Consider the following 27,831-nt stretch of genomic DNA (forward strand, 5'->3'; position numbering starts at 1 on the left):
CTAGAAGCAGCGTAGGTAGCTTTGAATACCCTGGCAGGTGAGATAACACAAGTGGAATTAAGTAAACTTGAGGCTATGCTCCGTGAGAAGGGAGACCTGGAATATCTCAGTACTGACAGAAAGAGGCTCAGTTTAATTTCAGAGTTAAATGGTACCACTTGTAGTAAATATCACACCTACCTCCAGTATGACATCCCCTTCCTACCACACTGCAACTGGCACTGACATATGGGACTTGATCCTCATACTTAGACCCGAAAAAGGATTGTTATCAGGTGAATGTATAAAATGTAGGCATTTAATCCAAGCTGGCTGTAACTAGTCCTTTTTATGGTCAAGTTAAACTCTTTTGTATTGTTGGTGGTGAAATGATTCACTGCTGCAAAGTGTCTTAGGCTGCTGTTCGGACAGGATGCATCGTAGGCGTTAGAAAGAGGACAGGAAGAGCTGTTCTCTGCACAGACGATCTGCAGGTCACCAAAGGTTACATTTTTAGTAAAGGACAAAAATGAAAGGCCAGATTCTGACTATTTCCTTGCTCCATCAGTGGTAATGCTGCATCCATGTATCTGGCCCAACTGATTGAGAAAAATTCTCTTTGAATGTATTGAATTTGAAATGTATGTTTTGTAATGTAGGTGCCAGATGTTTTCTTCTCTAGTTCTTACTCTGATGGAACTAGGAACTCTTCTTGCTGGGCATGTGCTGGATGGCGTAAGTTATGATGAAAGTACTTCTGCTTAGCCAAATCTCCCACTTACTTGAGCAAACTCTAAGCCAAAAATTGACAAAAGGGCTTGTATTATCTGGTGGCCATGGGGCTGTCAGAGGCTGGAAGTTGTTGCATTCTTAACAATAAGATTTCAGCCCAGTGTGTTTCCTTTCCAGGGGTGGAATGGTTCAGACCAGTGAGCAGTATGAATTTGTGCACCATGCACTGAGTCTGTATGAAAGCAGACTTTCTGCAGAAGCTGTCCAGTGAAGCCAAGGAGTGTAAAACTGAATGTCAGTCTCTTGAGGTAATTTGTTTCATTACCTAGCAGCAGCTTCTTCAAGGAGTTTACTGCAGTGGGAAAGACAGCTTTGAGGCCAACTTCTGAAAGGATTGTGGACGGTTTGGCAAAAGTATGGAGATTGCTGGACCCTTACTATATATGAATGTATTGTGAGCTTCCCAAAAATGATTTATAAAGAAGGTTCTGTCCCGAAACTACACACGGATTTTGTGTATGTATCTAAAGGTGGGTTTAATTCTGTAATGCTGATATCTGCCATGTGGAATGTATGTATGTGCTACTGCTGCAGTCAGATGGACATTGGGACTTCTACAGAAGATACGTTTAACAAGTGTATAAATGCTTTGACGTTTGCAAACTGTCTTGTGAATGGACTGTCAACTGTAATGTAAAGTGCTATTACTGATTATGTGGTGAGCTTGTTTCTTGGCCACATAATATTCTTGCTGCTAAAATCGCAAGTGTTCAATTATGGATTTAAAAAAAGATGAGATAATAAAAAAAGAATTAAACATCTTGTTTTTGAAAATATTCAAAAGCAGTTAATAATTTGTATGGAAATATATGTTCTTCATACTGTTAACTATTCAATGTGTATTTACTGTGGGTCTTACAGAGCACAATGTTTGTTCTTCAGTGTGTTTGTATTTACCCTATACTGTTGATTGTCTTAGAACATGCTTCTGCTACAGACCTGAATCCAGTGTATTTGTAAATTGTGTAAGTCATTCTGCTTTTAAAACAAACTTTGTAGGATATATTAAATGGTAAGGATTTTAAATATTTGTATGTCTTTTATTAATATGGAAATTTTAGCATATGTTGTTTATCTGCTCTATCTCTTTCAGTAAGAGATAGATGCCTTTAGTGATATGGACTGTTCCATGACAGGTTATACAAGAAAGAAAATGCTACTATGACTGTTTCCTTTACTGTTCAGTATGAGTTTGTTTTTAAGAGATATGCAAAGTTGGCATTATGACTTACAGCACTGGGAGGTCTGTTTACAGGGTATATTGAGTTTTTAATGCAGTGATGTTGACTTTGCTTCATACTGCTAATAAATTAAACTTGATATAAAATATTAACTGAAGTCTCTATTCTTGCCTAGAGTAGTTAATGCCCCACACACTCTTGTACCCCCATAAACAGGTTCAACCCAGTACAATTTGGTTAGCCTCCACCATGGCTTCATACCACTTGGGAACCAATCCAGAGGACACATGCAATAGCAATATCCCACTGACATGGAGCAAGGTGCACCACCTGATGGGAAGGCAAACCCACCATCATTTGATTCCTCATGGGGAGTTTCTGTAAGACCTGATACAGATACCAGAAGTTTGCCTCCTCCTCTTCTCCTTCTCCCCCACCCTCCACTTGGCTTTTAGAACTTGTGGAGTTAGAACTATCAATATTGAGATTTTACTTGATTGTATAGTTACAAAAAATATGTGTTTGTTCCCAGGATATTACAGCAGATATTTACCCTGCAACATCCAGATGACCTGCAAACTTGTAATATTTCACAGGCAACAAATTACACAAAAGTATAATCCCCTTTCTTTTAGTCTAAGGAGATTCAATATAATCTCTAAGTTTCCCAGGTGTTTGAAAATGTCTCTCTCTGTTGCTTGTATTTTTCCAAAATAAACCAATTAGTACACTCTGAAGAATCGTATAAAAGGACAAAGTGCTGTAAAACTCCCAAAAACAATTGAATAGAAGGAAGTGCTCGTCACTGACTTTTTCCCCCTGTGAAGGCACATTTCCTTCCTAGCCTTCGCTTCACTTATCTGAGGTGGGTTTTTTTAAGAGAAGCATGGGGAGTTGCTAGAGGGAAAATGGATTCTTTATTTCACGTCCTGGTTTCTACCTGTCTTGCCTTGACACTCTCAGGTAAGTGTCTCTCCCTCCTTCCCCTCCTCCGTGTTGCTCCTTCTGCCACTGAGTAGAGCCCTCCAGCATAGCCGGTGACTTTAAAAAAATGAGTCACCTCTTCGCTGTGGTTCATACAAGAGGAATGGGGGGCAGGGCCAACATAGCCCGTTCTGTTTAGATTTCTTTCCAAAGGAAAACAAACTGTCTCCTTCTATGCTGGAGATAGGTCTTCTTTTTTTAAGAAGATCTCCTGATAGACAATCCAGGAGATGAGTTTTGGGACAAACTCTTTAAAGGGGACATTCCTATTTATTTAGACTTTGTGCGACTTCAGAGACAGGAGCTTTCTGTGATGCTTAGTCAGAAAATACTGAGGTCTGTGAAAATAGGGGGTTGACAAATATCAACTGAGGGAAATAAATACGTGTTTGGTTTAGCACTTTGTGACTAATGAGGCTGGAAATGTTTGAGTAACTGAGATTATAAACTGAGATTATAAATCATTATAAACATGATATGGTAGGGAGGCTGCATTTGAAATAATCAGTTCCGTATTCTGTAACTTTGTGGGGTTTTGATGAATGCATTGTAGCTCTCTTCATTTGAGTATCTAGTGTTGATCTTTTAAGCATGGTGACACAGAGAGCTAATTTTGCATGGGTTGGAATGGTCACAAAACTAACAGCTAGAGACGTTGGAGTAAATCCAGTAACATAGATGTACTTCCTATCAGTAAAGAAACTCCGTTCCTGTAATGACACAGGCACTGAGAAGCACACAGATTTGTGAATATGTTTTCTTATACGTTTCTTATATGTTTTCTTCAGAAACACTATGAATTTTACTAAAACAACTCCCAGGCAGTAAATTATATTTTAAAATGTCTGTGTTGTAAAACTGAAAAAGAGACTGAGAGCTTGTGTAGATCTCTGTATGCTTTCAAGCAAAGGAAATGAGATATTTAGAATTGGTATTTGAAGTTAATAGTTCTTGGATTTCTTTTACATCTGGTTTAATTTTTTCTTCATTTTTATATATAACGAAGGCCATAATGACCTTACCACAAGTTTCCTTTTTGCATTCTCATAATTTACATTACTAGCACTTGAATCATGTGGCTAGTGTGTTTGGGTTTTTTTTTTAAATAGGTTCAACTTATAGAATGTTGCATGAAAAGTTCAACACATAGAAAATGGGAAGAGAGATTAAGTTGCTGATGTATTTTAAATCATCAAGAATTTACTTTTTGTTAAATACCCATGTGTAATCTATTGTATTTTTCTGGAATTTTGCTTTTCCAGAAGGGTTTCTGATTATCCATGTCCAGAAACAGCAGTGTCTTTCAGAAAAGAGAGGAGTCATTATGGAAAAGTGCAATATGACAAACCTCAACCAGAAGTGGCGGTGGACAGCAGATGACAGGCTCCTCCACGTGAAATCTGCTCAGTGCCTGAGCATCTCTACTCGCTCTGCTCTGTCCTCTCGCAGCATCATTGTTGATTGTCCCCAGGCAGTCAGGTGGACTTGCCACGAGGACGGGCTCCTGAAGGTGGCAAACAGCTCTCTTTTTCTCACAAAGCAAGGTCAGAAGGTAATGGCCAAGCAGAGTAAAAAATACCTTCATACATGGATGCAGCTAGAAGCCAGTGAGACGGGAAAACCTGTTTATGTAAATCTGTGCTCAAAGCAAGGTGAGTTACTCCTTCAAGGAAGTATCCTGGAAGTTTAGGCAACGAAAATGTCTCTGTTATGCTAACTCAAATGTAAAAAATTCTGATGTTTTATTCATACAGAAAAATGCTTCTGATAGTTGAAAATCATTTAGAGAACTACAAAAGAATAGCTGAGATGAGTGCTGTCTTTGTCACAACTGGTGGAGTTTTTAAGCCACTTTATATTTTCAGGATGTCTCTCCTTTTCTCTACTCACAATCTTTGGATCAAAGTGCTTATGTGTAAGCTTAGCTCACTATTATTGTGTCATTTCCTTTTTTCATTTCTAAACAGAATTGTGGGTACTAATTCCTAGTCCTTTAAAAAAATGTGGATGTATGAAAGTTCTTCTCCTCCCCATTCATTTTATCATACAAATCCAGATTCAATCTGTCAAGAGCAAGAAGACATCCAAAAATCAAACACATGCACAATTATTTCTCTGAGTAACCCAAATGCATGATTAGAACAGCCATGGCTTACACATTTGTATGTTTACTCAGTGTCATTTTGCCCTTAGATGGCATATATATGAGAACACTCAAAATACTGAAAATAATGAACTGAATCAAAAATCTCAGAAATTCTTGTAATAGCACCTTGAGATGCATGAGTCTGTGCACATCACAGACGCATATCTATATACCTGTGTAGTTACGAGTTTCCACGGCAAAATGGAAGGTAAAATGGTTCGAATACTGCTTAATAACACTTTCTTCAATGTTCTGTTGTCAGTCCTTCCTGGCAATCCTGTTGACGTTCTTCTTGCACACTATTAAGCAGTTCTTCATAGTAAATAAGAACAACCTACAGACTTGAGCTTTTTATTGGGGAACACACAGTTTATTCTTGCCTTTACAAGATTAAAAAAAAAGTTTTATGACCCAATACTTTTCCATGTAGCCAAGTTTTCAGAATATCTAAATCAAATCTTCGTTCTTTCTAACCTCCTAGTTGTTGTAAGGCAGGGTGTCACTATTTTCAGCAAATTTGCACTTGCAGAACTCTACTCAAAGGATCAGGACTATTCACCTGAGTGGAGGTCTGAAAGGACAACTTAGAGAATCAGGGAATGGAAAAGCGGCCAAGATGCCATCCCAGTCCTCCCATACATGTTAGAGATTAAAAAGGCAAAATCATTTGAAGTCCTGCGTGGCAAGTATGGCTTGCTTAGTCAGAGACACTGAACGGTTCAGATGAGGTATGCAGGCAGTGTTATTTCCTTTAGATAGCTGGATGAAGTGTGGCCTAACAAAGCTAAAGTAACCTTGCATCCTTTTCTTAATCATGCATCAGAGGAGAGGCAATTTAAGACCAATAAGCACTAAGACAATTGTCATGAGATATGAAAGCACCCTCTCATCTATTTACTGTGCTTGGTCATTAAATGAATTTACCTTAATTTTCCTAAAATTCTCTCCATAGACAGGCCTGTAAATCCTCTTTAAGTGTGTCACTTATCTCATTTTTGACAGCTCTGAGAAGCTCTACTGAGAAATCAACAGAACTTTATAATCCTCAATACCTACTAAGAATTTCATGAATGTAAGAAACTCATAAAGAGTGAAAACAGTGCACAGATATTAGTTTTTGAAATAATGATAAGTACTACAAGAACAAAATCTAATGCCCCCAGTTCTGGTCTTGGTATCCATGTGCATGTCAAAATTTTCAATACTGAATGTGCAAAATTAATCTTCCAAGAACATCTATCTGTTTTCAGTAAAAGCAGCAGTGGATTAGCCTAAAATAACATATTTGGTCTATATTTATCTAAGGTAGTAAAAACTGAGCAAAATCTTTTGAGCTGAGATGGCTGTTTTTCTGCTCATGACTAACACCATATTTTGATATAATTTACCCTCTGTTTTCATAGTACTCATAAAATTAATTATATTTTGGCATAGGAGTAACTCAGTGAACTGCATCCTAACATCTTATCAGCCCAGATAGAGTACAAGCTCCAAACCCAACAACTGCAACTACCTTTTATTCTGGACCTTACTCAATGTCAAATATGATTTTTCTGAGCGTGGGGAAAGGCTGAGCTCAGATTTGGATTTCAAATCCACCATCTTAGATGTATCTGGATGTACATGTTTTGCAAGAGTCCTGACCTCAATGACCATTTGTGAAAATCAGGTTCAGTTTGGGGATGTATCCCATCTCTGTTCACTCAGAGATGATTTTAAATCTAACAGCAAACAGTCCTTCTCACACAAACCCATGTTTGAATCTGACCTCCAGCTGAAACAGCTAACATTAAGAAGGGCCATGAGATATCAAACTCCCTTGAGAAAGTAAGGCTTCATTTCCCATCAAATTCATGAGGAGATTCTGGGCAGAGAGAGAAGTAGTCTCAGGAGTGCTAAGGCCTTCTTTTCACCAGCCCACTTTTGGGTTCAGAGCTTCTTTAAGCCCAGAAACCAGGAGAAGGGACAGGAATGGAAACAGGGAGGAGGAAAAGATGGGGGAGGTGAAGAGGTAGAAGGCAGGATGATGAAGACTGTTGCAGGTAAATAACACTTGCAGAACAAATGCCTTCTCTTATCTGGAAAGCACCCAGAGCACCACTAATGCTGACACACACTGATGTCACTCCTGACTTGTGTAAGCAATTCTTACAAGCTTCTTTTGTTCCAGGTAGGTTAATTTCAATAAAATATCCAATTAAAGAACAGATGCAATGCTATGTGGCACCTCACATATTGCCAACACACCTCAAAACCACTGCTGACCAAAAATTATTCACTAAGTGGTGAATGACTTCAAATAGGGAGACACAATGCCAAGCTGTATACTGCAGTTATGCAGAGATCTAGAGACTGTCATATGGGCTGTAGAGCAGTCTGGATGCAAAAGGTGACATAAATTGTTTTGTAATATGATGCTCTTCATTGCATTTCTCTTCTATCATATCGTACATGGTAGGGACAGCCCTAGAGCTGTGGATATCAAGACATTCAAAACAGTAGTTGATTTTGTGGAGGAGAAAGGTTTTATTACTTACTGTTATATGCCAAGGACTTAAGAACCAAAGTGGGATCTACAAAGATATAAAACATGTAGGACAAGGAATTAAAATAACAACTAGAGCATCTTTCTCTCCCTTGTTTTGTTTTCACTCTAAAATAGACAAAATATCAGATATTACATATGAGCCAAAGTCTGATGTGCGATCTGACGTTCACACTGTTCCTTCCTCCTTTTCCACCCTTGTTTCTTGCCCAGTATCTTCTCTTTCATGTGGACTTTTCTCTTTCCCTTACTCCTTTTAAGTTTACCTACTTCATAATCAGAACTGCTGATGCTTCAGTGGCTGAGATGGAGCACAGAAGATACCAGAGCAATGTACACTCCAAGCACACTCCCAACCACTGGAGCAGCAGTAGCAACTGCAGAATGTGGAAAGGGAAGACACATCCATTTTCTTGGGACTCTTGGGAAGGTGGAAGAACACCAAAGAAGGGTGGCAGAATCACAGAAAAGGCAGCAACTCTTACCTGTTTTTAAGATCATGTAAATATCTTTAGACTTTAATTTTTCCACACCTTTAGTGTTTGTAGTGACTGCAATAATCCATCCATAGGTTCACTAGAGGTTGGATTTTTGTGTGTGTATCTTTTACAAATTTCTCCAGGATAAATTAGAACAATGATAATCAATATTTTCATTCCACCTTTGAGCTGACCCAAAACATTTTTCCTAAAAAAATTCATTCAAATCCATTTGTATATCTCTGAAATATTATTTCATAGGATTTTTTAAATAAAAGAGTTTGCTAACATCTATGTGAACCCATGAAATATCAAATATTAACTGAATCTTCTTTCTTTGGTCAAAGCAATACATGGCTGACCACTTTTGCTGAGCTCCATCTGGACAAAGAGAGGCCTCAATATCAAATCCTTGGACATAATTAGAAAATCTTGTACACAATACAATATCATACTGACAGAAGCTATCACCAATTTTTTTAATCATTTTTTCATTTGACAAACATTCATTTCCCCTAACATTTCAACGTTAAAAAAAATCATAAGATAAATCAAAATAAATGTGGTTTTAGATTTTTTTAAAAAGAAATGGAGAAATCTACAGTGTATCTAGGTCTCTGGATTTTGTAAATTTTCAAAGTCTCAGTGAGACACAGCACAAAAAATATAGAACAAAATCAGCTCGGATACCCTCATAGGGAAAAAATGGAACACTAGGAACAGCTTCCCGGAGCAATCAGGATTAAGGCAAGTCCTGCTTTATGATTTCATCTTCTCCTGGAAGTGCAAACAAAGATGCCAATTCCAGACAACCCTATTGGTATTTTTCATTATTACATTCTCTCCCTTTATTTTGTGTGGACCTCTCTGTAGAAGCTGGAGAGGGTTTGAGGTGTCTAAATATAGGTGTCTGAAGGAAGGGCTTATTTCAGTTGTCTCAACATAGGTACTTTTTGTCATTTGAGACGCTCCAGGATATTCCACCTGATCTCTGACTGCCAGCCCAGAAAGACATAGGTCTCCCATAGGTGTTATGAGAGCCCTGAGCAGAGGGCCTGAGGGCAGTTCATATTCCACTAGATTTAGGCAACTGAACCAAGCCCTAGGTATCTGCATAGAGGTAACTTTCTGAACTCTCTTCAGTAGACGTGTATGTAATCCATGGAGTTAATGCAGTCTAGATGCTCTTCAGTGACCAAAAATCCACTTCAGTGTGAGCTGGGACTATCCAGAGTGCCAGAAATAGGGTTGGTACAGCAATGGTGTTATCATCAGAGATGTATCTGAGATGTTCTGCTACCACTGGTGCTGAAAGAGCCTCTAAGTGGCTACTTCAGCATTTCAAGAACAAGCAAGTAAAAGAGCAGCTCAGGATTAGACTGGAGTTGGGAGACATTTAACCTCTGACACGAGATACAAATATTGCTAACTTCTGCAACATTCAAATAAAGAAGGTAAAAAATTTTCAAGCAGCACAGATTTTGCAGTTTTTGAAAGATCCGCATTGAATGGCAAAGAAAGGACATTAAGTGGATTTTGTTCTTTTGTCATATTCTTACATACAACAGAAATCTGAACTATGTTTTTTAAATAGTCTTTATTTTTGCAGTCTATTTAGAAGTAGTTAGCTAAAAAGATAAAGGGATCTTAAAGCAACCCCTTCTAGTTTCAAGTCTTGCTGTGAGTTATACGCAGTCTTATGAAGTATTTTGTTTCTTATGCACTAGATATATGATTAATTTATGTTTCACTTGCAGTTCAGCCTTAGTTTTCTGAAACTGTGCTTTAATAAGGTAGGTAGATTGGTGAAAAAATCAAGCTATTTCAGAAAGGTGCACTGTGCCAGCTTGGCTAAGTCTGAAGGCACCACTGTAGGGTTCTCAGTACTTGACAACTAATCAGTGCTCTTGCTAATCATACATGAAAAACATACGGACTTCCTTTTCTTGTAAGCAGCCTGCTGCTGTGCGGACGGATGCAGTTTGCAGCACACCCCATGGATGAAATATGCATTTAGTCAGAATGTCATAATTTCTCCTGGGTGTGCTACTGATGATTACAATGTTATGTTCACACGCTGTATATCATTCAGCCACTAGTGATCAACGTCAGTATCACTGCTGCTGTTCTGTTCCCATAGACAGTTTTATGACTGATTTCCAAAGAGACTTCTAGAACAATGCTAAACACTTCTGAAAAATCCCACTGTTGAGATTTCTGTGTACTTTACTAGTGTCCAGACAAGAGGGGAGTTTTTTCTGGTTAAAAAATTTGGAACACAAATTGTGTAGAAATCTTCTTACATGGGCCTTATAATATGTAGGGTTTTTTTAAAGTGCCTGCTATTGAAGAAGGGCTATGAGGGTCCTTCTGCTAGGACCACACCAGTGTTTTACTTAGAAATAGAATATAAATGTGGATTCTGACTTTCTTGAAGTGAGGGCAGATATGAACCCTGTTAGTCAATCCTGTAGGACCTATGGGAAATGCTGTTACCTACATCTGAAGTTCCAGCATGGCGTAGTGCCATACACATCCATATGTTACAGGTAACAGATTATAGTCAGTCTTTGCTGGGAAGGATTCTTTATCTGGAAACCCAGAAGAACTCCAAGCTCTAACGAGAGGAGTTAGGTTGTACAGTGACCAGATGCTTGTTCCTGGTACCTCCTTGGGCTGGTGGAACTTTCCTGAGGACCAAGCGTTTCACTTCCAGGACAGTTGAGCTCTCCCCTTGTCTCCTGCACCAAGAATGCCAGTTATTCCTGGCTGCTGAGTCCCATAAATATTGCTGGCAGCACCAGCTTCCCTTTTATGGAGGAGCAGCTCTCCTAAAGCACAATTGCCCTGGAATGCAAAAGCCTTCCTGTTGGAATCAGAACTATTTGTCTGTAAATTAAGCCAAGATTTTTTTCTTTAATGTTTTTTTAAGTTGGGTGTGTCAATCTATATTTAGGAACCCAATTGTGGCCCTTTTTCCTGAGCCATTGCTTACTGCTCAGGTACTTCTTCTTCGGCTGTCTTCCTATCAGTAGGTTCTACACGCTGCTGAACTCAGAGATATCTGGGAGGCACAGAGGCACAGGCCTAATTCTTTCCAAGTCCTCGGGGCTAGGATTTCTCGTTGCCTACTGCAGACTTTCAGAGATCCACGACTAATAGGAGATTCCCAGAAACAGCGACTGACATGGAATTTAGACTGAGTCTGGGCTTTTGTCAGCTAATGGGTTTGTTGCAGCAGCTGATGAGAGCTTGAGCACAATTAGACAAAAGGAGGGTAAACATTTAATCTGGGTATCAACCCATTCCAGCGAACCAACACTTTTCAAAAAGATCCAGAACCATGGTAAATGCACTGGTACACGTCAAGCACAGGAAACACTTGCATGAAAAGTGTCTCATACTATGGTTTACAATCTCAGTTTTCTTAGTGCAAATGAGAGTGCTGCAAATTTCTCTATATAAATGTGTTAGCATATATATTTACACATATACAAGAAAACTCATCATGTTGATTTCATGGACGCTTATCCACTGATCCTTTAGGTAAGAATTAAACACACACTGGTCTGCTAAGACATCATAATTTCACACCAAGTAATTGCATTTGGAAGCTTCTGCTGCAATTTAACCCAATCGTTTCTTTGTTTTTAGAGGATTTGTGAGCTAAAATTGTTATAAATGGCAACCAGCCCAGTGGATCAGCAGCAAACAAGGTTCTGTCAGGCTGGAGACCCCAGTTCAAGGACTGACAAAGTGTCTTGGGCGTTGAGCCAATGCACACTCGCTGTGCTACAGCAATGGCAGGGCAGCTTTTTGTGAGATGAGGCCAGTGTGTAATTCCAATTGCTTAGTTGAAATGTGATGCTACCAGATGTAGAGGCCACCACAGCTTGAACCCTGCCCTCACAGCCACAAAGAAAGGATATTAAGTACATACCAATGGGGAGGAAGAGCCATGAAAATGTGGAGGAAAAATGTGTAGTAAAATCTTTCCTGAGCTTTAATTGCAGCTTTGGCTTTCTCTGAAGAGTACGTGACTAAAAAAGCAAATCCACCATCATATTTACAGATACTTCAGTTAAGTGATAGATTGTTATCTGAGCCTTGGAAAGGCAGCAGTCAGGGAGTAGCATGTTCTCTGCATAGGCCTGATTTTCAAAAGCAAAAGGAATGTGGGCACAAGGAACTTATCTTGGGCAAATATCTCAAACAAAAAAAATAATTATCTCAAACAAATCATCTTGAAAGATTATCCTGACCAAAGCCATGTTTTAAACTTACACCAACAAAAGGCAGATGAGAATCTGGCCTGTGCACTTAGAAAGCAGGGGAGGGGGTTGACAACATAAAGCTGATCCTGTGTGCCATTTAATAGGTCCAAGCAAGTGAAAAAGCTGTGAGTGAAAAAATTGTGCTGTTAATGAAAAAGTACAACCTTTCTTCACTTCAGAATCACTGATGGACTACCCTTAAAATGAATGGTATGAATGTTCAGGGAAATTATTTTCTTTCTGTTTGGCACAGACTTTGGTATTGATGCAAAAATACATGTTTGCACTGAAAACAAACAAAACACCCTATAGAACTGACAGGTGCACTTAAACTACTTAGAAGTTGTATCAGCCACATTTATTGAATCTACTGAATTGTTTATAAAAATGTCGAGCTGATTTTAATTACTTTTCCTTGTTTGTCTTAGATCTCCAGGATGCAGACACTTCTGTATGGAGTAGTAGAACCACATCCCCCTCTTCAAATGCTGTTACTTCTAGGCCTGAAAATATGCTGAAGAGTAGCACAGAGATGTTCATCAGAAATGTGACTGAACAATTCAGTAAAAATCCCATTGAAAAGCTCTACTTTGACTTGAAATCTGCAGTAACAGAGAATACCTGGATTCCAACAACCACTCTTCAATACTACAGCACTACAGAAGAGGTAAGACAGAAGAATTACTGACTTTTATTAAGTCTCCTCCACTCTGTGCACCCTGATAGCTATTACAGGTGGATGTTTTGTGGACTTAAAAAACAAACAAACAACAACAACAACAACCACCACAAAAAAACCCAACAACAACAAAAAAACCACCAAAACAAACACAAACAAACAAACAAAACCGAAAAAAAAACAGCTACAGGACTAAGCTTTGTTCATTTTTTTAGCGGGATGCTTTGTTTTGATGCTCATGCTGACAGTGCCCTTTGCTAGAAGCATAGCTACAGAAAAATTCTGTCTCTTCTGTTACAGCCCAATCCTGGTATGCACAATGTATTGGGAAAATCTCTAAGCTCAAGGGATTTTATCAGGATATGTGTGGAGCATTGGACAACTCATAGATGTGGCAGAAGCCATAGGAGCCTGGGTATCTGCTCTCAGTGACCCAGGCTCTGCCACTGGTTTGTTGCGTGACTTGAGGGTCTAGCTCTAATAACACACTAAGAATTACAGTATGCAATGACTTTATTTATGGATAATTGAGTCCTAAAATTACAGACATTGTTTATAGATCAAAGCAAGAGAAATCTGTATACTTTAACTTGCCTTAAAAGGAATCCTGGCCTTGGCCATGGCCAGCTTATCTACTGACCGACAGGCAGTGGAGACACACAGGTGCTTCTTGATCTCTGCTCTGCTGAACCACAAACCGCCCTGGCAGAGCAGGGGAATGGGGCTGCCAGCCCCAGCTATAGGAGGAGAAATGACAGGCATTCAATACCTCCAAATCAATTTCCAGTTTTCTTTTTCTGCAAGGATTAGTTTGGTAATCTGAGAGCAAACCTGGAATCACCATTGGCAAAATGTGCATGGGCAGTTAGAGCTAAAGCATGCAGGACATTATTGGTCACTGTATCACTATCATCACATAGTGGTTTAGAACTGAAAATCCCTAAATTCCCTGGGGCTTCTCTTCCAGGAGACCACACTACTCTCAGTGTATTGGGTCAGGCAAACATGTTTCAGTTACTACTATGTATTGCTGTGGATAAGACTAAGAAATGTGTTTTGTATTTGGGAAGGCTGTGGAGAGTGTCAGGGTCTGTAAACTCAATGGTTCTAGTGCTGATGGTGGGAAGGGGCTGAGCTGATGGTGGGAAGGGGCTGAGCTGATGATGGAAGCACTGCACCCCATTTCACAGCTGATGTAAGCAGTCCTTGTAAAATATGATTATTCCGGAGGCAGGCTGAGCTTATTTCCACATGCCTTCTGTCCACATAGCATACCTCCTGCACCAAATATTGGTTACTTCCAAATGGAAATGTCCTATAAAATCTGGTATTAGCCAGATTGCCTCCAGCACTCCTACTAAATAATACAACCAGAGCTAGAGGAATGGCACCATTTGAACTGCAGAAACTACTGCCTCCTGTGTTCCTACCCCACTTCACCTCCTGATGACATCATTTGCACTGAGCAATTGCTTAGGTCAAAACTTTCAAACTATAATTCTGATGATACACATATCAATGAAAAAAAAGAATAATAGCTTTCCCTTGGAGCCTCTAGCTGGCTCTGGACATTTGAATCTAGATATACCAATCAGATATACCGATCTAGATATACCAACACACAAACTCAAAATCTATGGCCTCCATCTCTGTTTCCCAGTCTTTAGAATGGAATCAAAAATATTTTTTGTCAAACTAGCAGGAACGTTTAGAGGATTAACTGGATTTAACACGATACTTCAAAAACACGTAGACTGAGTGCTGAGTATTGTTGTGAGGAAGACAATACCTTCTATGAACTGCATTTGCCCAAGCTGGGTCCTCTTGTTTGTAAAAGTAAAGCCTTGATATTATTTGGCTGTGCGCATACCCATTTTGGGGGACAATAGTGACATTTCAATTGAACAAAATGTTTGATTTAGAGCTGCCTTGGATTTCAAGTAAAACTGCAGCTTGCACTTTGAATCCATGACAAAAGCTATGCAAAGCCCATTTCCTCTTGATTAGAGAGACAGAGAGGCTAGTGTTAAAAAAAAAACCAACTCAGGAAACCTTGGGAAAGTGTCTGAAAGGGACTTTGGAGCCTGCTATTAGAGACACGTCCGGCAACTCCCAAAACTCACTTACAGTTCTTTTTTCTTTTTTAATTAATTTCTTGGCTTGCCACACAGATCAGTAAGTGTTAAAGGCTGAGTGACTGCTGATCTACTAAAAGCCCATTTATGCAATACCAGTCTGGAAATAATTACTTGCGTTATGTTGGCTATTCTATATAAATATATTGCCACCAGTGAATGATGAACCCCTCCTGTTTTACTTCAGTGCTGGCATAGGCATCTTTGTCAGCCCTTACCCTTGCAGCAGCTTTTGCTGGATAACATACAGAAGGAAGTCTCAAAACCAGTAATAAACCAGTTCTTCCCTATTAATACAAAAAGATAAAGATTCTATGATAGCAAGAATAAGACTAATAAAGTAGGAACTTCTAAATTACGAGCACTTGTGAGAAGCAATAGCATCGTTTTTCTCCACATATTATCTTGCATTATCTGGAAGAGACAAACAAATATTTTTTTCCAACTCTTTAAATTTTATTTGTGGTAGGTTCCACTTTTTTCCCTGAATTTTATGTTTGCAGTGTTGATTATGTTTTTTCCCTTTCACGTATTACATCGGCTTAAATAACTTACACCTAAATATCTGAATTATATCTTCCCTGCAAATTCAGATTATGGATGTTTTCAAAACTCCTTATAATGACGTGAGCTCTGCTTTTGAAGAAAACGTAAATTACTCGCAATGTTATAATTTACAGAGAGGAGTTTGAAGTAATCCAAACATCCCAATAAGCCTTCAGATCTCTGCTTCTCTAGTGCTGGAAAAATACTAGTGTGGTTTATGCCATTAGGTCCAAAAACCATGATCATCTAAAGATGGAATCACACTGTAAAACTCTCTCACCTTGAATGATTACCAGACATCTATATCATTTGAATCCCAGTTTAGATCTAAGAAACACACCTTGTGTTTCCCATCAGTGGTATGTTTATCCCTGTGCTAGCTCTTTGGGGCTTGGTCCCTCCTCCTGTCTGAAGTATGTGAAACATCTCTTCTGAGGGAGATCATGTTCTGTGATGGACTTGAGAATGGCATAATAATCAATACATATTTATATTGTCACTTCAGGTGATGTTCATAAAGTTATTAATCATCCTAAGCTTTGCAGAATAGAGCCCAGCACTTTCAGTACAGTGTACTTAGGACCAGGCATAGAGTTCCACTGGGACAAATGAAGTTTTCTGTAAGTGTGGGTAACACCCTTGAGTGCTCAGACCTTAGGTTTCAGAACAGAAAAATGAGAGCTAAGGTTTTTCAGACATTTGTATCTTGTTTGACAGGCTGATTGCCCAGAAAAATCCTAGAGCAGCAGCTCCCCTAAAAGGCAGACTAGCATCTGTAAACCTAGAACCTTTTTCTCCCTAAAATGGGGCAAAAGTGATACAGTGTTCAATTCGCTTGAGGTACTGCTTTTAAAAGTTAAAATCCCACATGCATCATGCAGTACAGAAAGACGCAGAATTGTGCCATTCCCACTGAAGAAAGTAAATGTCAAATTCTTTCCCCTTTATGCAATCCTAAATTCACTCCATGGCTGCTATTTGAATATCTGAAGGTGCAAAACACTTCTGGCTACATTTCTTTTCCCTCACCCCACATACACATATACATGATTTTTAAGAGGCTGAAACCTAAACAAGGAGGAAATGGGCATGCATGGCAGAAATGGCAAGTTTCCATTTTTACAGCAGCCGACTCGGAGTTGTGCACAGCTTTTTTGGTGCAATGTGAAAACAGAGAAACTTTCTTGCTTTCCACGGTGTGTGTAATTTTAGCTTGGGAGTTATTTGGGGGATGTGGGAAGGAATTGTTTCAAGGACACAGGTTGATGCAGAACAAAACAAGCTGAGATGACTGCTCACAGACAGACTACTCTTCTGCTGCAGACATCAGCTCAGTGTCAGGCTCTGCTGGGACTCTCCTGGGCACAAGACCTCTGGTCACAATGCCATAGGGCCAGGGAGAGGATGGAGGCCTTGGTGGTCTATGGCTAACCGCTAAAAACATCAGTGTTTGGGATACAGGAGCTGGATTGATGGTTTAGTGATGGCTGAGGCCAAGAGGAGGGTGGGCTAGGAGGTGGGGTGGCTGTGAAGAGTGGCAGGCAGGAGGAGAGCAGGCATTCGACGTGAGGTGGCCATGGAGTGAGGCAGGTGTGAGGTGGTGAGGTGACCATGAGGAGTGGCAGGTGTGATGAGGAGGCACATGAGGCAAGGCAGCTGTAAGGCAAGACGGGCATGAGACGAGGCAGATGCAAGGTGAGGAGGTTGTGAGGCAATGCAACCATGAGACAAGGCAAGGCAGCGTCAAGTGAGGTGCAGCCAGCGTGAGGTGAGAGTGCCGCCCCCCCAGCAACAACGGCACCGCCTGAGGGGCCCCCATGCACCAGCAGGAACGCTTGGGAAGACAAGACCCAGGGGAGAGCCGGCATGCAGAGGAAGCGTTGAGGAAGGAAGAGAGGTGGGGTGGGAGAGGAGCCGGGAGGAAGGTGGGATCCATAAGGAGCGAGGGGCGGCACCCCGAGGCCGGTCGCCTGCCCGGTGGGCGGCAGGTCCCGGATCGCCGCGCTTCACCCCCCGCAGCGAGACGCGAGGAAATCGCCTCTTGATTGCGGAAGTCGGCGGGAAGGGCTCCGGCAGAGTCAGCCCGGGTCAGAATGGCAGCGTGGGAAGTGGCGGCCGCCTCCCCCGCCTCCCCGCTCCTCCTCAGCCACGGGCGGGCAGCCCCCCCACCCACGCCGGTGTCAGGGAGGCGGCTCGGCGGCCGGGGCAGCCCCGAGCGCATGCAGCAGGCGGGCGGCCCGGCACAGGGCTCGGAGCCCGGCGGGGAGCGGGGGCCCCCGGGGCCCGCCGCCGCCACTTCACTTCTTCAGACCCCCCCACCCCACCCCTCCGTCCCTTCTCCTCTTCCCCTCCCCGCGAGGGTTTTCGGGGTTAAAAACTGTCGGCGATGCTGAGCTATGGAGCGGGATTCGCCCTGTGGACGGCGCTGGCCCTGACCAAGGTGAGCGGCCGGGAGGAGGGGGGCGGTGCAGGGACTCCCATCGCAGGTCGCAGCTCGGGACATACGGGTGCGTTCGCGCCGGACCGGCACAGCTCGGGGACGGGGCTGGGGGCTGAGCCCGGGAGGCGCCGGCGGGTCTCTCAGAGCTCTCCTCGCTCTCCGCAGGCCGCGCTGGGGCAGGCGGGATGCAGCGCCAACCTGACGGAGCGGCGCGTCTTCGGGCAGAGCGTCCGGCTGCGCTGGGGCGCCGCGGGCCGCGCCTGCAACTTCAGCCTGAGTGGGCGCTCCGAGGACGGGGAGGCGACCGGCTGCCAGCCCGCCCACGCGGGCAACGGGACCTACGACTGCACCCTGCGGGGCCTGGAGGCCGGGACCTGGTACCACCTCCACATCGAGCCGCTCTCCGGCGGGGAGGCTCTCAACATCTCCGTGCAGACAGGTACGGGCGCGGGCGCGGCAGGTGCACGGGGAGGGACGCCGGGCTTTTCCTTCCCGTCCCCTTGTTTCGCCCTGCTCCCAGAGGAGGAGGGCGATGCATTTACAGCTACGGCAAACGGACAGTGTTTGCTGAACATAGCAACCCTGCGCTTGAGTTCTCCTTAGCCCACTGCCAGAAGAAAACACTGCCAACAGTTAGCCGAGCAGGTTTGAAAGGAGAAGGTGCTGTGAGGAGACTTGGTCAGAAGAATGCTTTAAGAAATAGTAGCCCATAACATTCTTTGTGCTCATGCAACCCCATTGTCTTCATAGTTACTCAAGTGACTGATTGTTTAATGTGTTTAAAATACAATCTATTTCATAGCAGGTAAATCCTCTTCAAGGATAGCTTACCGTTTCATCCCATTTCCATACTTTTATTTTGTCCAACCACAGTTTAAAAGTCAGAAAGGCTGAAACTTCTTGCTTCTATTTTTTCCTTGGATATCACTAGTGAGGTGTTATGATGTACAGTTGTGTGCAGAGCACTTATAGTGTCACATCCATGACTGGCTGTAAAAAATGAGCCAGTAGTCTGACAGAGTGCTGCCAGGGAAGGCTCCCTTTCTGCATTTGTGTTTGTGTGTGCATGTGAACGATTCAGCTGTGAAGCAATGGACAGCATAAGGCCAACAGCTGCAGTGTCAGAACTGAACTCTTTCTACCTGTATCAGTGGGGGGGTTTTTTACGATGATGAAATATAATATTGTCCAACCTCTTAATGGTGGTAGTTCAAGACCCAAAACAGAGATGTCTGTAAAGAAGGTCCATCATTAAATGCCTCCCTGATTTGCTCCCGAAGTGTTAGTTTCAGAGAGATACTTTGCAGTATTAGTATTGAAGATTACAGTAGCCAAATACTTAATAATTACCTGTTCACAGATATCACTTTCTGTCAGAGCTTTTTCCCTGCATTAACCGTACAAATGCACTAAATACCCTCCATTAATTTGCTTTGGTAAGTTAAAAAAAGTCTAGTGACAAGTCTGCTGGTGTGATAGCTATACATTAAGCACAAGTCACGTCACTTGGTAAAAATGAAAAATGGTTTTTCTGCAGACAGTGATTTAAATCAGTGTTGTGCATCATGCCAATTGTTTTTAATATTGATGACTTGTAATGTGAAAATTGAAAGAATAGATCAACTGTTATCAGAGTGATGGGTACAAATCACCGTCATTTCTGTATAGTAAAGTTCTGTTATTGAACACTTGCATAGAAGTAGAGAAAAACATACTGCTTTAGAACATATTTTGATTAGTGCATAATCGTTTAGACAGAAGCTTGTACATGCCATTTATTAATTTTTTATCACTAAATAGATTTTGCAAGGCTGTAAGATGAAAGTGATTGATAGCAACTGATGATTAGAGTCATATTTCATAGCTGACATCAAAGTGAAAAGTCTGATTTAAGTTGAAATACTGCAGATTAGTGGACCATAGTTGAAGTGAGATTTGTGTTTGGATTCTGGATAGCAGAGATCAGTCAAAAGCAAGAAATAAGAATAGAGGAACCGTGAAGGTTTCCTGCAAAAAGCGGTACTCATATTGCTCTGTGGTTCCTTGCTTCCCTTGATTCAATCACGAGTTGCATTGCTTGATGCTGTAAAATGCACAAAATCCAAAATTTGTCATTTTTTTCTAAAGAATGGTTTTGTTATGCCTGTCAACAACCCATATTGTACTGTACAGACTAAGCTTTTCGATGAAGAATGAGAAAGGATTATTCCTCTGTAAGTTTCCACTAGGGGCAGCATTATAAACCAGTTTTCTTCAAGCTCTGATGTCAGTAGTTTTAGTTTATGATCTACTGAGCCTGAGTGTCCATAGGCAGGTGTTTCTGGAAATTGTCCTGTGAATATGGAAGTATAAGCCATATGTTCAGCCATATTGTAAACAAAATTTCCACTGATTTCAATGGTAGCAGAACTGAGCTGTCATGGGCCATCTAAAAATATGATGTCTGACCTTGGTACTCAGTGAGGTTCCGTTTCTGAGCTCTTTTACTAAGGAAGATGGGCTAAGCTGTACTTTGAAGGTGCCCAGCTTTTTCCACTGATTATCAAAGGAAGCTGGATTGAACCAGGAATCTGAAGTTTAGTTGATTGAAGGGAGAGGAATCCCATCTCATATGTTTATCTTTTGCAAAATGAGATTTGAACATCTGTATCATCTTGATACGATAAATGCAGACAGAAAAAGTTTCAGATTCGTTTATATACCTACTTCAAAAACTAGCTTTTTGCTCAGATTCAATCCTGTTAAAATTTTCATGTGCCAGTTCTGAGTTCAATTTTCATCAAGTTTCTTATACAAAGTGATTGAGTAGTTAAGTGCATAACATTCAAAATATTTTGTTAAATTTTGCATGTAAACTTTTCCGATTAAGAACTCAAGGTGAAAGCGATGAATACTGCATACTGTAGTTGCAGTGGTAATGTGAAGGCTTGGAGAGGATCAAATTCCTAATTTCATTTGGCCTTTTGAGTATGTAATGTCACATTAAAATCACAATCTGTGTTGTTTGGAAGTTTGATATTCCAGTAGAATAATGGTGCAGCTCACCAAGATTGCTTAAACTCTCAAGTAACACCAGGTTCACCTTTGTGAATCGTTGAGTAGAAAAGCAGCTTCTATTTCTCTTATGGATGCAGAGACATGAAATCTAATAATGTGTGGAATACTGGTACAACAATCCACGTTGGACCACTAAAGTGGACTCTCTTTACTCAAGAAATTTTGATTTATGGGTTGTCAAAACAACAAGTATTTAATCCTGTAGAGCAGAAGTAAAATAGATCAAAATGATGCACAATACAGTCACATATGCACTTTATAAGCCAGGTATACACAGACATGCAAACACACACAGTGGGGACAGTTGATATTTTAGTAGAATAGGCAAGAAAGAAAAAGCTGATAACGCCATTTATCAACTCTGAGCTACAGACTAATTTTCCACTGCAAACCTGAGATTACAGATGTTAGTAGGCACAAGTTTGCATATTTGTTTCACGTTAATATTTGCAATTACAATTTGTTACGGGTTTTTTTTATATACATATGTACATGAAGCATCACATAACACCATACAACTAGTCAGCATGCTTGACATTGTAAAATTGGGATAACACACACAACTGTTGGTCCTTTCATGTTATATCCTTTATTGTTCTCAATAAAACTATTTCTGTCACTGGGAACTGCTCAATGACAAAAGATGGTAGAGTTCTGTCTTTCCTGATTTCAGATAAAATACATTGTAAGTTCTTAACTCTCCGAATGTCTGTGCACCAGTGTAACTGTGTATTTCGGTGAATGACTAGGTCTTTAATTAAAATTCTAGTTAAAAACAGTAGTATATGAACAGATCCTAAATTACAGTTAAATTTCTGAATTGAAATTCAGATTTGAAATGTCATCTTGAGAGCCGTGAAAAACAACTTGGCAATTACCCTGCTTTCAAATATGTCTTCTAATGTAGGCTTATAAATGCTATTTCAAAATTGTTTTCTACAAAAATATTGCAGTGATATATTATATCACTGCCTAATCCGAGCCTTCTGTACTGAGAGAACTAACAGGTAAATAACTTTTTGTTAGAAAAACCATTAAATATTTGAATGAAAAGAACTTAAAATTCTACCTTCTAGGGTGCAGACTGGTAGAGTGTTTCTTCATTGTAATATGTAACTCTGTAAATGCCAGAGACATGCCTTGGCCACGTGTTCACTCCTGTAAATTTCAAATTATTTGGGACAAATCTGATTTATTAGCCATCTGTAGGAGCCATATGTGACATAGCTCTAACTATGGACTGTAGAATTCTATCATCCATAATCATGTAATGGTTACGATCATAATTTCAAAAGACAGAGTACAAGAAGTAAATAAATAACCATGTTTTAAAGATTTTCGAGGTTGCATATCATCCCAAAGAAATGGATATTTGTACTTAAGATGATGCAATCAACCCTCTTTACTTAATCTTCAGAGAAGTCCTTATGAAGTAGGTTACTGTTTTATGAAGAGAGAAAACTAGGAAAGAAATTGATAATTTGGTAGGAAGATGGCTGAGACTGGCAGGAATTCCCCACTGCTCAGTCCTGGGCTCATATCTCCCAGTAATTTTTTCTCCTGCGTTATGTGGGTGTGTTTCTGTGCTTACAGGCTGTACTTGGGAATCATGTCATTGGGGTTGGACATAACCATATCTATCATGTCTGTGAATTGGATCTGCAGCAGCTGTGCACACAAAGCATATCCTCTTCCCAAAAAGTGAAAATGGAGTTGCAATATAATTCAAACACCATTAAGTCTTCTGAAAGATGCCTTTGTAGACTGGGGGACATTAATTCATATATTATCAAATGGTATAAAAATATCTTTGTGAAAGTATTTCATTTCTGTGATGTATCAGTGTTGTATCATTGCCAGCAGAGACTTGTATAACAATGTAAATGGTTTTTTAAGTGTTTGTTTCCATCCAGGGCTCTTTCAGTCCAGGCACTTCCCAGTCTCATTGTTCCTTTGTTCTAGCGGATGTACAAAGCACTGAGTGTTTTGTTTTCTGGACCAGATAGATTAGATAAAGTCTGAATTTCTGAACTTCACCTTCTAGGCACGCAACTTTCTTCTTTGCTCATGCACCTTAGAAGACAGATTACCCAGGACAGTATAAGTGCTTCTAAAAATGTAGATATCTTCTTTTGTCAAATTTGGCAAATAATACAGATTACAATGTTGATTACTTATGCAGGACTGAAGAACAGTCAACCTTATTCTAACTTTGTCAGAAAGAGGGTAAACTTCTTGACAGTTGTCATGACTTTCAACGTCAGCCAAATAAAACCCTTTTCAGCTGGCTGTGGATCTGATCATATTTAGTGCTGGAATTTATTTCTGACTCCCAAAGTTTGACCTTTTTGATTACAACAATTGCCTTCAAGGAATGAGATTATAACCCCCCTTTTCACTTTTGCCAACATAATAGTCGTTAGTGGCTTAGTATATATTATAGGTGGAGCTGGTAGTCAAGCCTATTGTTAAGATTTCCTGGCACTTTTCATTAAAACCTCCTGTTTCAATTGCTGTAGTTGGGTGAAGTTTTATCTATTTGGCCTGAAGTTTTATGTGCTTAGTCTTTGACTTGAGTTTTAATTTTATTTTTTTTTATTTTTCAGATTTAAGCAGATTTAATTTGGCCTTTAAGAATGCAGTCAAGAAAAGACAGTTCATTTTATTGATTGATTTTTTTAATTTAATTTTTATCTCTTTTTCTGAAGAGCACTAACATCTCTGTTGTCCAAAGAAAGAATCTGAATTTAAGCAGAGACCTGGGTTCAAAGGGACACGGTATTTTTTGGAGTCACAGAAAGGTTGAGGTTGGAGAGGACCTCTAGAGGTCATCTGGTCCAAGCCTCCTGCTCAAGCAGGGCCACCTGGATCCAGTTGCCCAGGACTATATCCAGTCGGTTTTTTAATGTCTCCAAAGAACGAGGAGACATTCCTAATATACTTGATTGATAAAGCATACCACCACCAATACCTGACACCACCATATTCTCAGCTTTGTATGAAGCAATTACACCCTCTACACCATCCAGGCTTTGAAGAAAAAGCAGCTTAAAGAATCCTAGGCTCTCCTACCACTGTATTTGTAGGGTGGGTGTAGGTTCGACTTTGTCATTTTAGCCCTTACAATGTATTTTTTAGTTATGTGATCTCACACCCTTTTGTCTGCTTTGTTCAGGGAACCAAGCAGCAATGACTGCATTGGAAAAATGGTCTTGTTCTTCTGTGTTTAAGGTTCTGTGTTTAAGGTGCTGGTCATATAGAGACTGCAGTTCTCAGCCTGGATGCACCATACATTCCCTGTCTGATGCTAGGGAAGAGTAGCACAGAGTATACTCTTGTGGAAGGCAAATTTAGTTCCTAAATTGATGGGGAACCCTTATCCTTTAACTTCCCAACTTGTGAAGACTTGATTTTGCTGCTTTGGGTTGTTTTATGATACCTTTTTAATAGGCAATTGCTTAACCTTAATGGGAGACATAATTGTCAATGCCTTAGTACACCAACACGTAATACATTTCTTTTTAGTTTGCATGAAGTCTTGTGAGTGATGTAATACACCTGAAGAATAAAAGCAACCAGACTCTTTTTGTTTGGTCAGTTTGCCATCTCTTTAGAGTGTATTGTATTTCACAGGTGATTTTACTTGAGAGCTCCTTAATAACATAATGAATGTTGAGAGTTTCTTGGAGAAGCAGTCCCAATATTAGTTCATGAAGGTTTATCCAATGTACTCTTTGAGCTTTTTTTTAATTTATATGAACAATACTAAATCAGAGCAGAAACATATTCTATCAGAATCTGTTTGAAGTAGTTGAAGCTAATACTAAAAACAAAGGATTGTTGCCCTTAAAATTGTATAAATGTTCACGCCCATTACTGATAAAGTGTTTAGTGACGGTGTTTAGCGTGAGTGCTAGGAAATTAAAGCTGCTGCTGCCATTGTATCTATAAAGCTACATTATACTGAGGCACTGAGTGTAATTTGCTGGGTTTTATTAAAGCTGTTACAGTTTTACTATCAGCAGATTTCCAAGCTTGTAATATACATCCACAGTGGAAGTGTTTCGCTACGTGTCAGTGAGTGTGTACCAATACAGAAAAGTAACATTTCTGAATTCTGCAGGACTCTCTTGTAGACAGGTTTCAGTGACACAGTGTTTATAAATCGAAAGAAAAAGACATTTTGAAAAGTATTGGCAGCACGATGATGATAAAGGGAGAGTTTTGGAAGAATTTTTGTGCTGTTGTGTAAAATTTCAGACAATTGTAATGCAAGAAATGGTTTCAGTTTTCTCTTTTTTTTTCTAACTACAGATCCCTTGCCGCCATCTCGTTTGGAGATTAATAAGGAAAAGACTACACTCACAAGCTTGGAAGTTCAATGGGATCCTTCCTCAGGAAAGGTGGACTTGTATAACCTAATATTATTTGATGATGATAATAAAAAGATACAAGAAGTCTCCGTACCAGGAAGCATTTCAAAAACAGAAAATACTTTTTTTAATCTCATCCCTGGGAATAAATACAACATTGTCCTCAGTGCAGTCACTGGAAATAAGACTACCCCAGAACTTCACATAAGTGGATATACTGGTAGGACTTTTATTACTGTAATTCATCTAATTAAAACCACATACAGTAGTCTGCAGTTCTGCATGTTGAAATTAGCAAATGTATATAGTTCTTCTACATGGCAAGATCTTTATATATATTTTTGGAAGTACCTATTGATGATAAATAGAAATAAAACAGGAATATCTGACTAACGTAAAGAATTGTTTGCTAAGAATGGAGTGGAGTCATGTTGGTATTGTGTATTTGGGAATGGGTTTTCACTAACCCTACAGAAACCAAACATCTTTCAAAAGTAAATCTATTCAAAATTGCTGAGATCATGGAGATAACGGTTAGAACTTAGGCATGTGTTTTTTCTATACCAACAGTGCCATCCCCTGTGAAAAATATCCAAGTCAGTGTCAAGACAGACACTATCCATGCTTCATGGTCTCCTGGCTCTGGGCATGTGGATTGTTACAGGCTGGTGTTACTAGATAATCATGTCCGAGTTCATGAGATTCATCAGGAAGATTCTCTGACCTCCTACACTTCTTCAGGACTTACAGCAGGCCACCTTTATAACCTTTCTATCATAACCCAGGCTGCGGGATGGGAGAGCAGCAGTTTTCAAACAGTCAGGACAGGCATGATTTCAGAATTCGTCACAACAAAACAAGAAGCTAAGGCCATAATCTAATAATATTATAGGACATATTTCAGAATAAAAAGTGATTCGTGTTCCAAGTTAGAAACCCCGTAAGCTTATTTAACTCCTTAAGTTACCACTCAACAAAGTTAGCAGGTAAATTAGCTCATAGTGTGTCTGCAGCTAATTTAGCTGCACTGCTTAATGTGGGCAGCTCCATTAAACATGTAAAGTTAGGTGTTAACAATCTGAGCCCCAGTGCCCTGACTCCTGTAGCAACTTCTTCAGTGAATTGGGGCAGTGTGTAGTCTGGTTATTTCACTGAAGTGAAAGTACTAAAGACAGTTTAATTCCATGATTCATACTGACCTGAATGGGAGATAAAGAGCTTGTGAGTTTTTTAAAAAAATATTTTCTGTGGCTTTTTTTCTCTGAATTTCAAAATAGCTGCATTTCTGAAAAGGAAGTGGAAAAAAATGTGGAGAAGCTTAAGAACTTTAAAATTGAATGTTGGTGGTTTTGGGTTGTTTGGTTGTTTGGAGTTTTTGTTTGCTTGGTGGCTTGGTTTGATTTGGGGTTTTGTGGGTTGTTTCTTTTCTTTTCACAAAGAAATACTGATCCACAGAACTAGAGTTTTAGATTTTTTTTAGGAAGGTTTTTTAGGACAGTGTTCTGTGGTCATTAAGATAAAGATAAGGTGACATCCTACTAGAGTCCAATAGTTAAAACACTTACATAGGCAAAACCAGCCTTTGCTTTCCTTAATTTCTGGGAAGAGCAAGGTACAGTTTCTCCTACAGAAATGTCATCACGTAGACGTAATTTACGTAAACAGTATTGTCGTGTCTAAGACATACAGATGAGTGCTGTTGTCAACTGGGCTGTTTTGGGGATTACTCTTGTTTCATTTTATTTCTTCAGACTTTTTTATTTCTTCCTGTTGTGGGGTGCAATAATTTTAAATCTCACAGGTATTGTTAGAATGTAAACGCACACCATCTAGCTTGCAGCACAGTCCTCCATTTCAGTACCTACTGTGCCTCAGGCCTGAGTAATTAAGATACTGGAGGTGGCTATGCTTTTCTTTTGGTGGAGCATTTGAATAAAGGAGTTTTATTCAAATCCCGTTTAGGCTGGTGTAAATCAGACATGGGTGCAGTAACGCGATAATGTTTACCGAAATGTATGCAGGCGTCTGTTAGGAGCGTGTGCACGATCTGTTTTATGGTCAAAGTGACTAGTGTGAGTGCAGACATGGCTAAAAGATTTTCTGTTCCATGAAGTAAGAGCGGTCATCATAAGACATGTCTCTCTCAGAAGTACAGTGTCTTACACAGGGCTGGGTTCAGTTTCCCTGTGACCAGACTTTGGCCTTTTACTGTTCAGGCAAA

The 27,831-nt window shown here is 40.2% G+C and overlaps 2 protein-coding genes across 3 annotated transcripts in view; both read left to right on the plus strand.

Moving 5' to 3' along the window:
- PTPRR (protein tyrosine phosphatase receptor type R) overlaps positions 1 to 2,104 on the plus strand; it is a 146,223-nt gene extending 144,119 nt beyond the window's left edge. Inside the window, exon 16 of the mRNA XM_027721955.2 lies at positions 889 to 2,104. Coding sequence (XP_027577756.2) covers positions 889 to 982 — 94 coding nt within the window. The 3' untranslated portion in view covers positions 983 to 2,104. The remainder of the gene's footprint in view (positions 1 to 888) is intronic.
- A 753-nt stretch (positions 2,105 to 2,857) lies between these two features.
- Positions 2,858 to 27,831, plus strand: part of PTPRB (protein tyrosine phosphatase receptor type B) — a 63,157-nt gene continuing 38,183 nt past the window's right edge. Inside the window, exons 1-5 of one of the 2 annotated variants that reach the window (XM_027721942.2) lie at positions 2,858 to 2,915; positions 4,199 to 4,588; positions 12,809 to 13,047; positions 18,346 to 18,619; positions 25,552 to 25,830. In XM_027721942.2, coding sequence (XP_027577743.2) covers positions 2,861 to 2,915; positions 4,199 to 4,588; positions 12,809 to 13,047; positions 18,346 to 18,619; positions 25,552 to 25,830 — 1,237 coding nt within the window. In that variant the 5' untranslated portion in view covers positions 2,858 to 2,860. Of the gene's footprint in view, positions 2,916 to 4,198; positions 4,589 to 12,808; positions 13,048 to 17,812; positions 18,181 to 18,345; positions 18,620 to 25,551; positions 25,831 to 27,831 lie in introns of those variants that run through there. The other variant, XM_027721944.2, reaches the window with a different exon arrangement.

Source organism: Pipra filicauda, unplaced genomic scaffold, assembly GCF_003945595.2.
Source record: "Pipra filicauda isolate LSUMZ 115617 unplaced genomic scaffold, ASM394559v2 scaffold93_size3172892_pilon, whole genome shotgun sequence".
Classification (NCBI taxonomy): Eukaryota; Metazoa; Chordata; class Aves; order Passeriformes; family Pipridae; genus Pipra; species Pipra filicauda.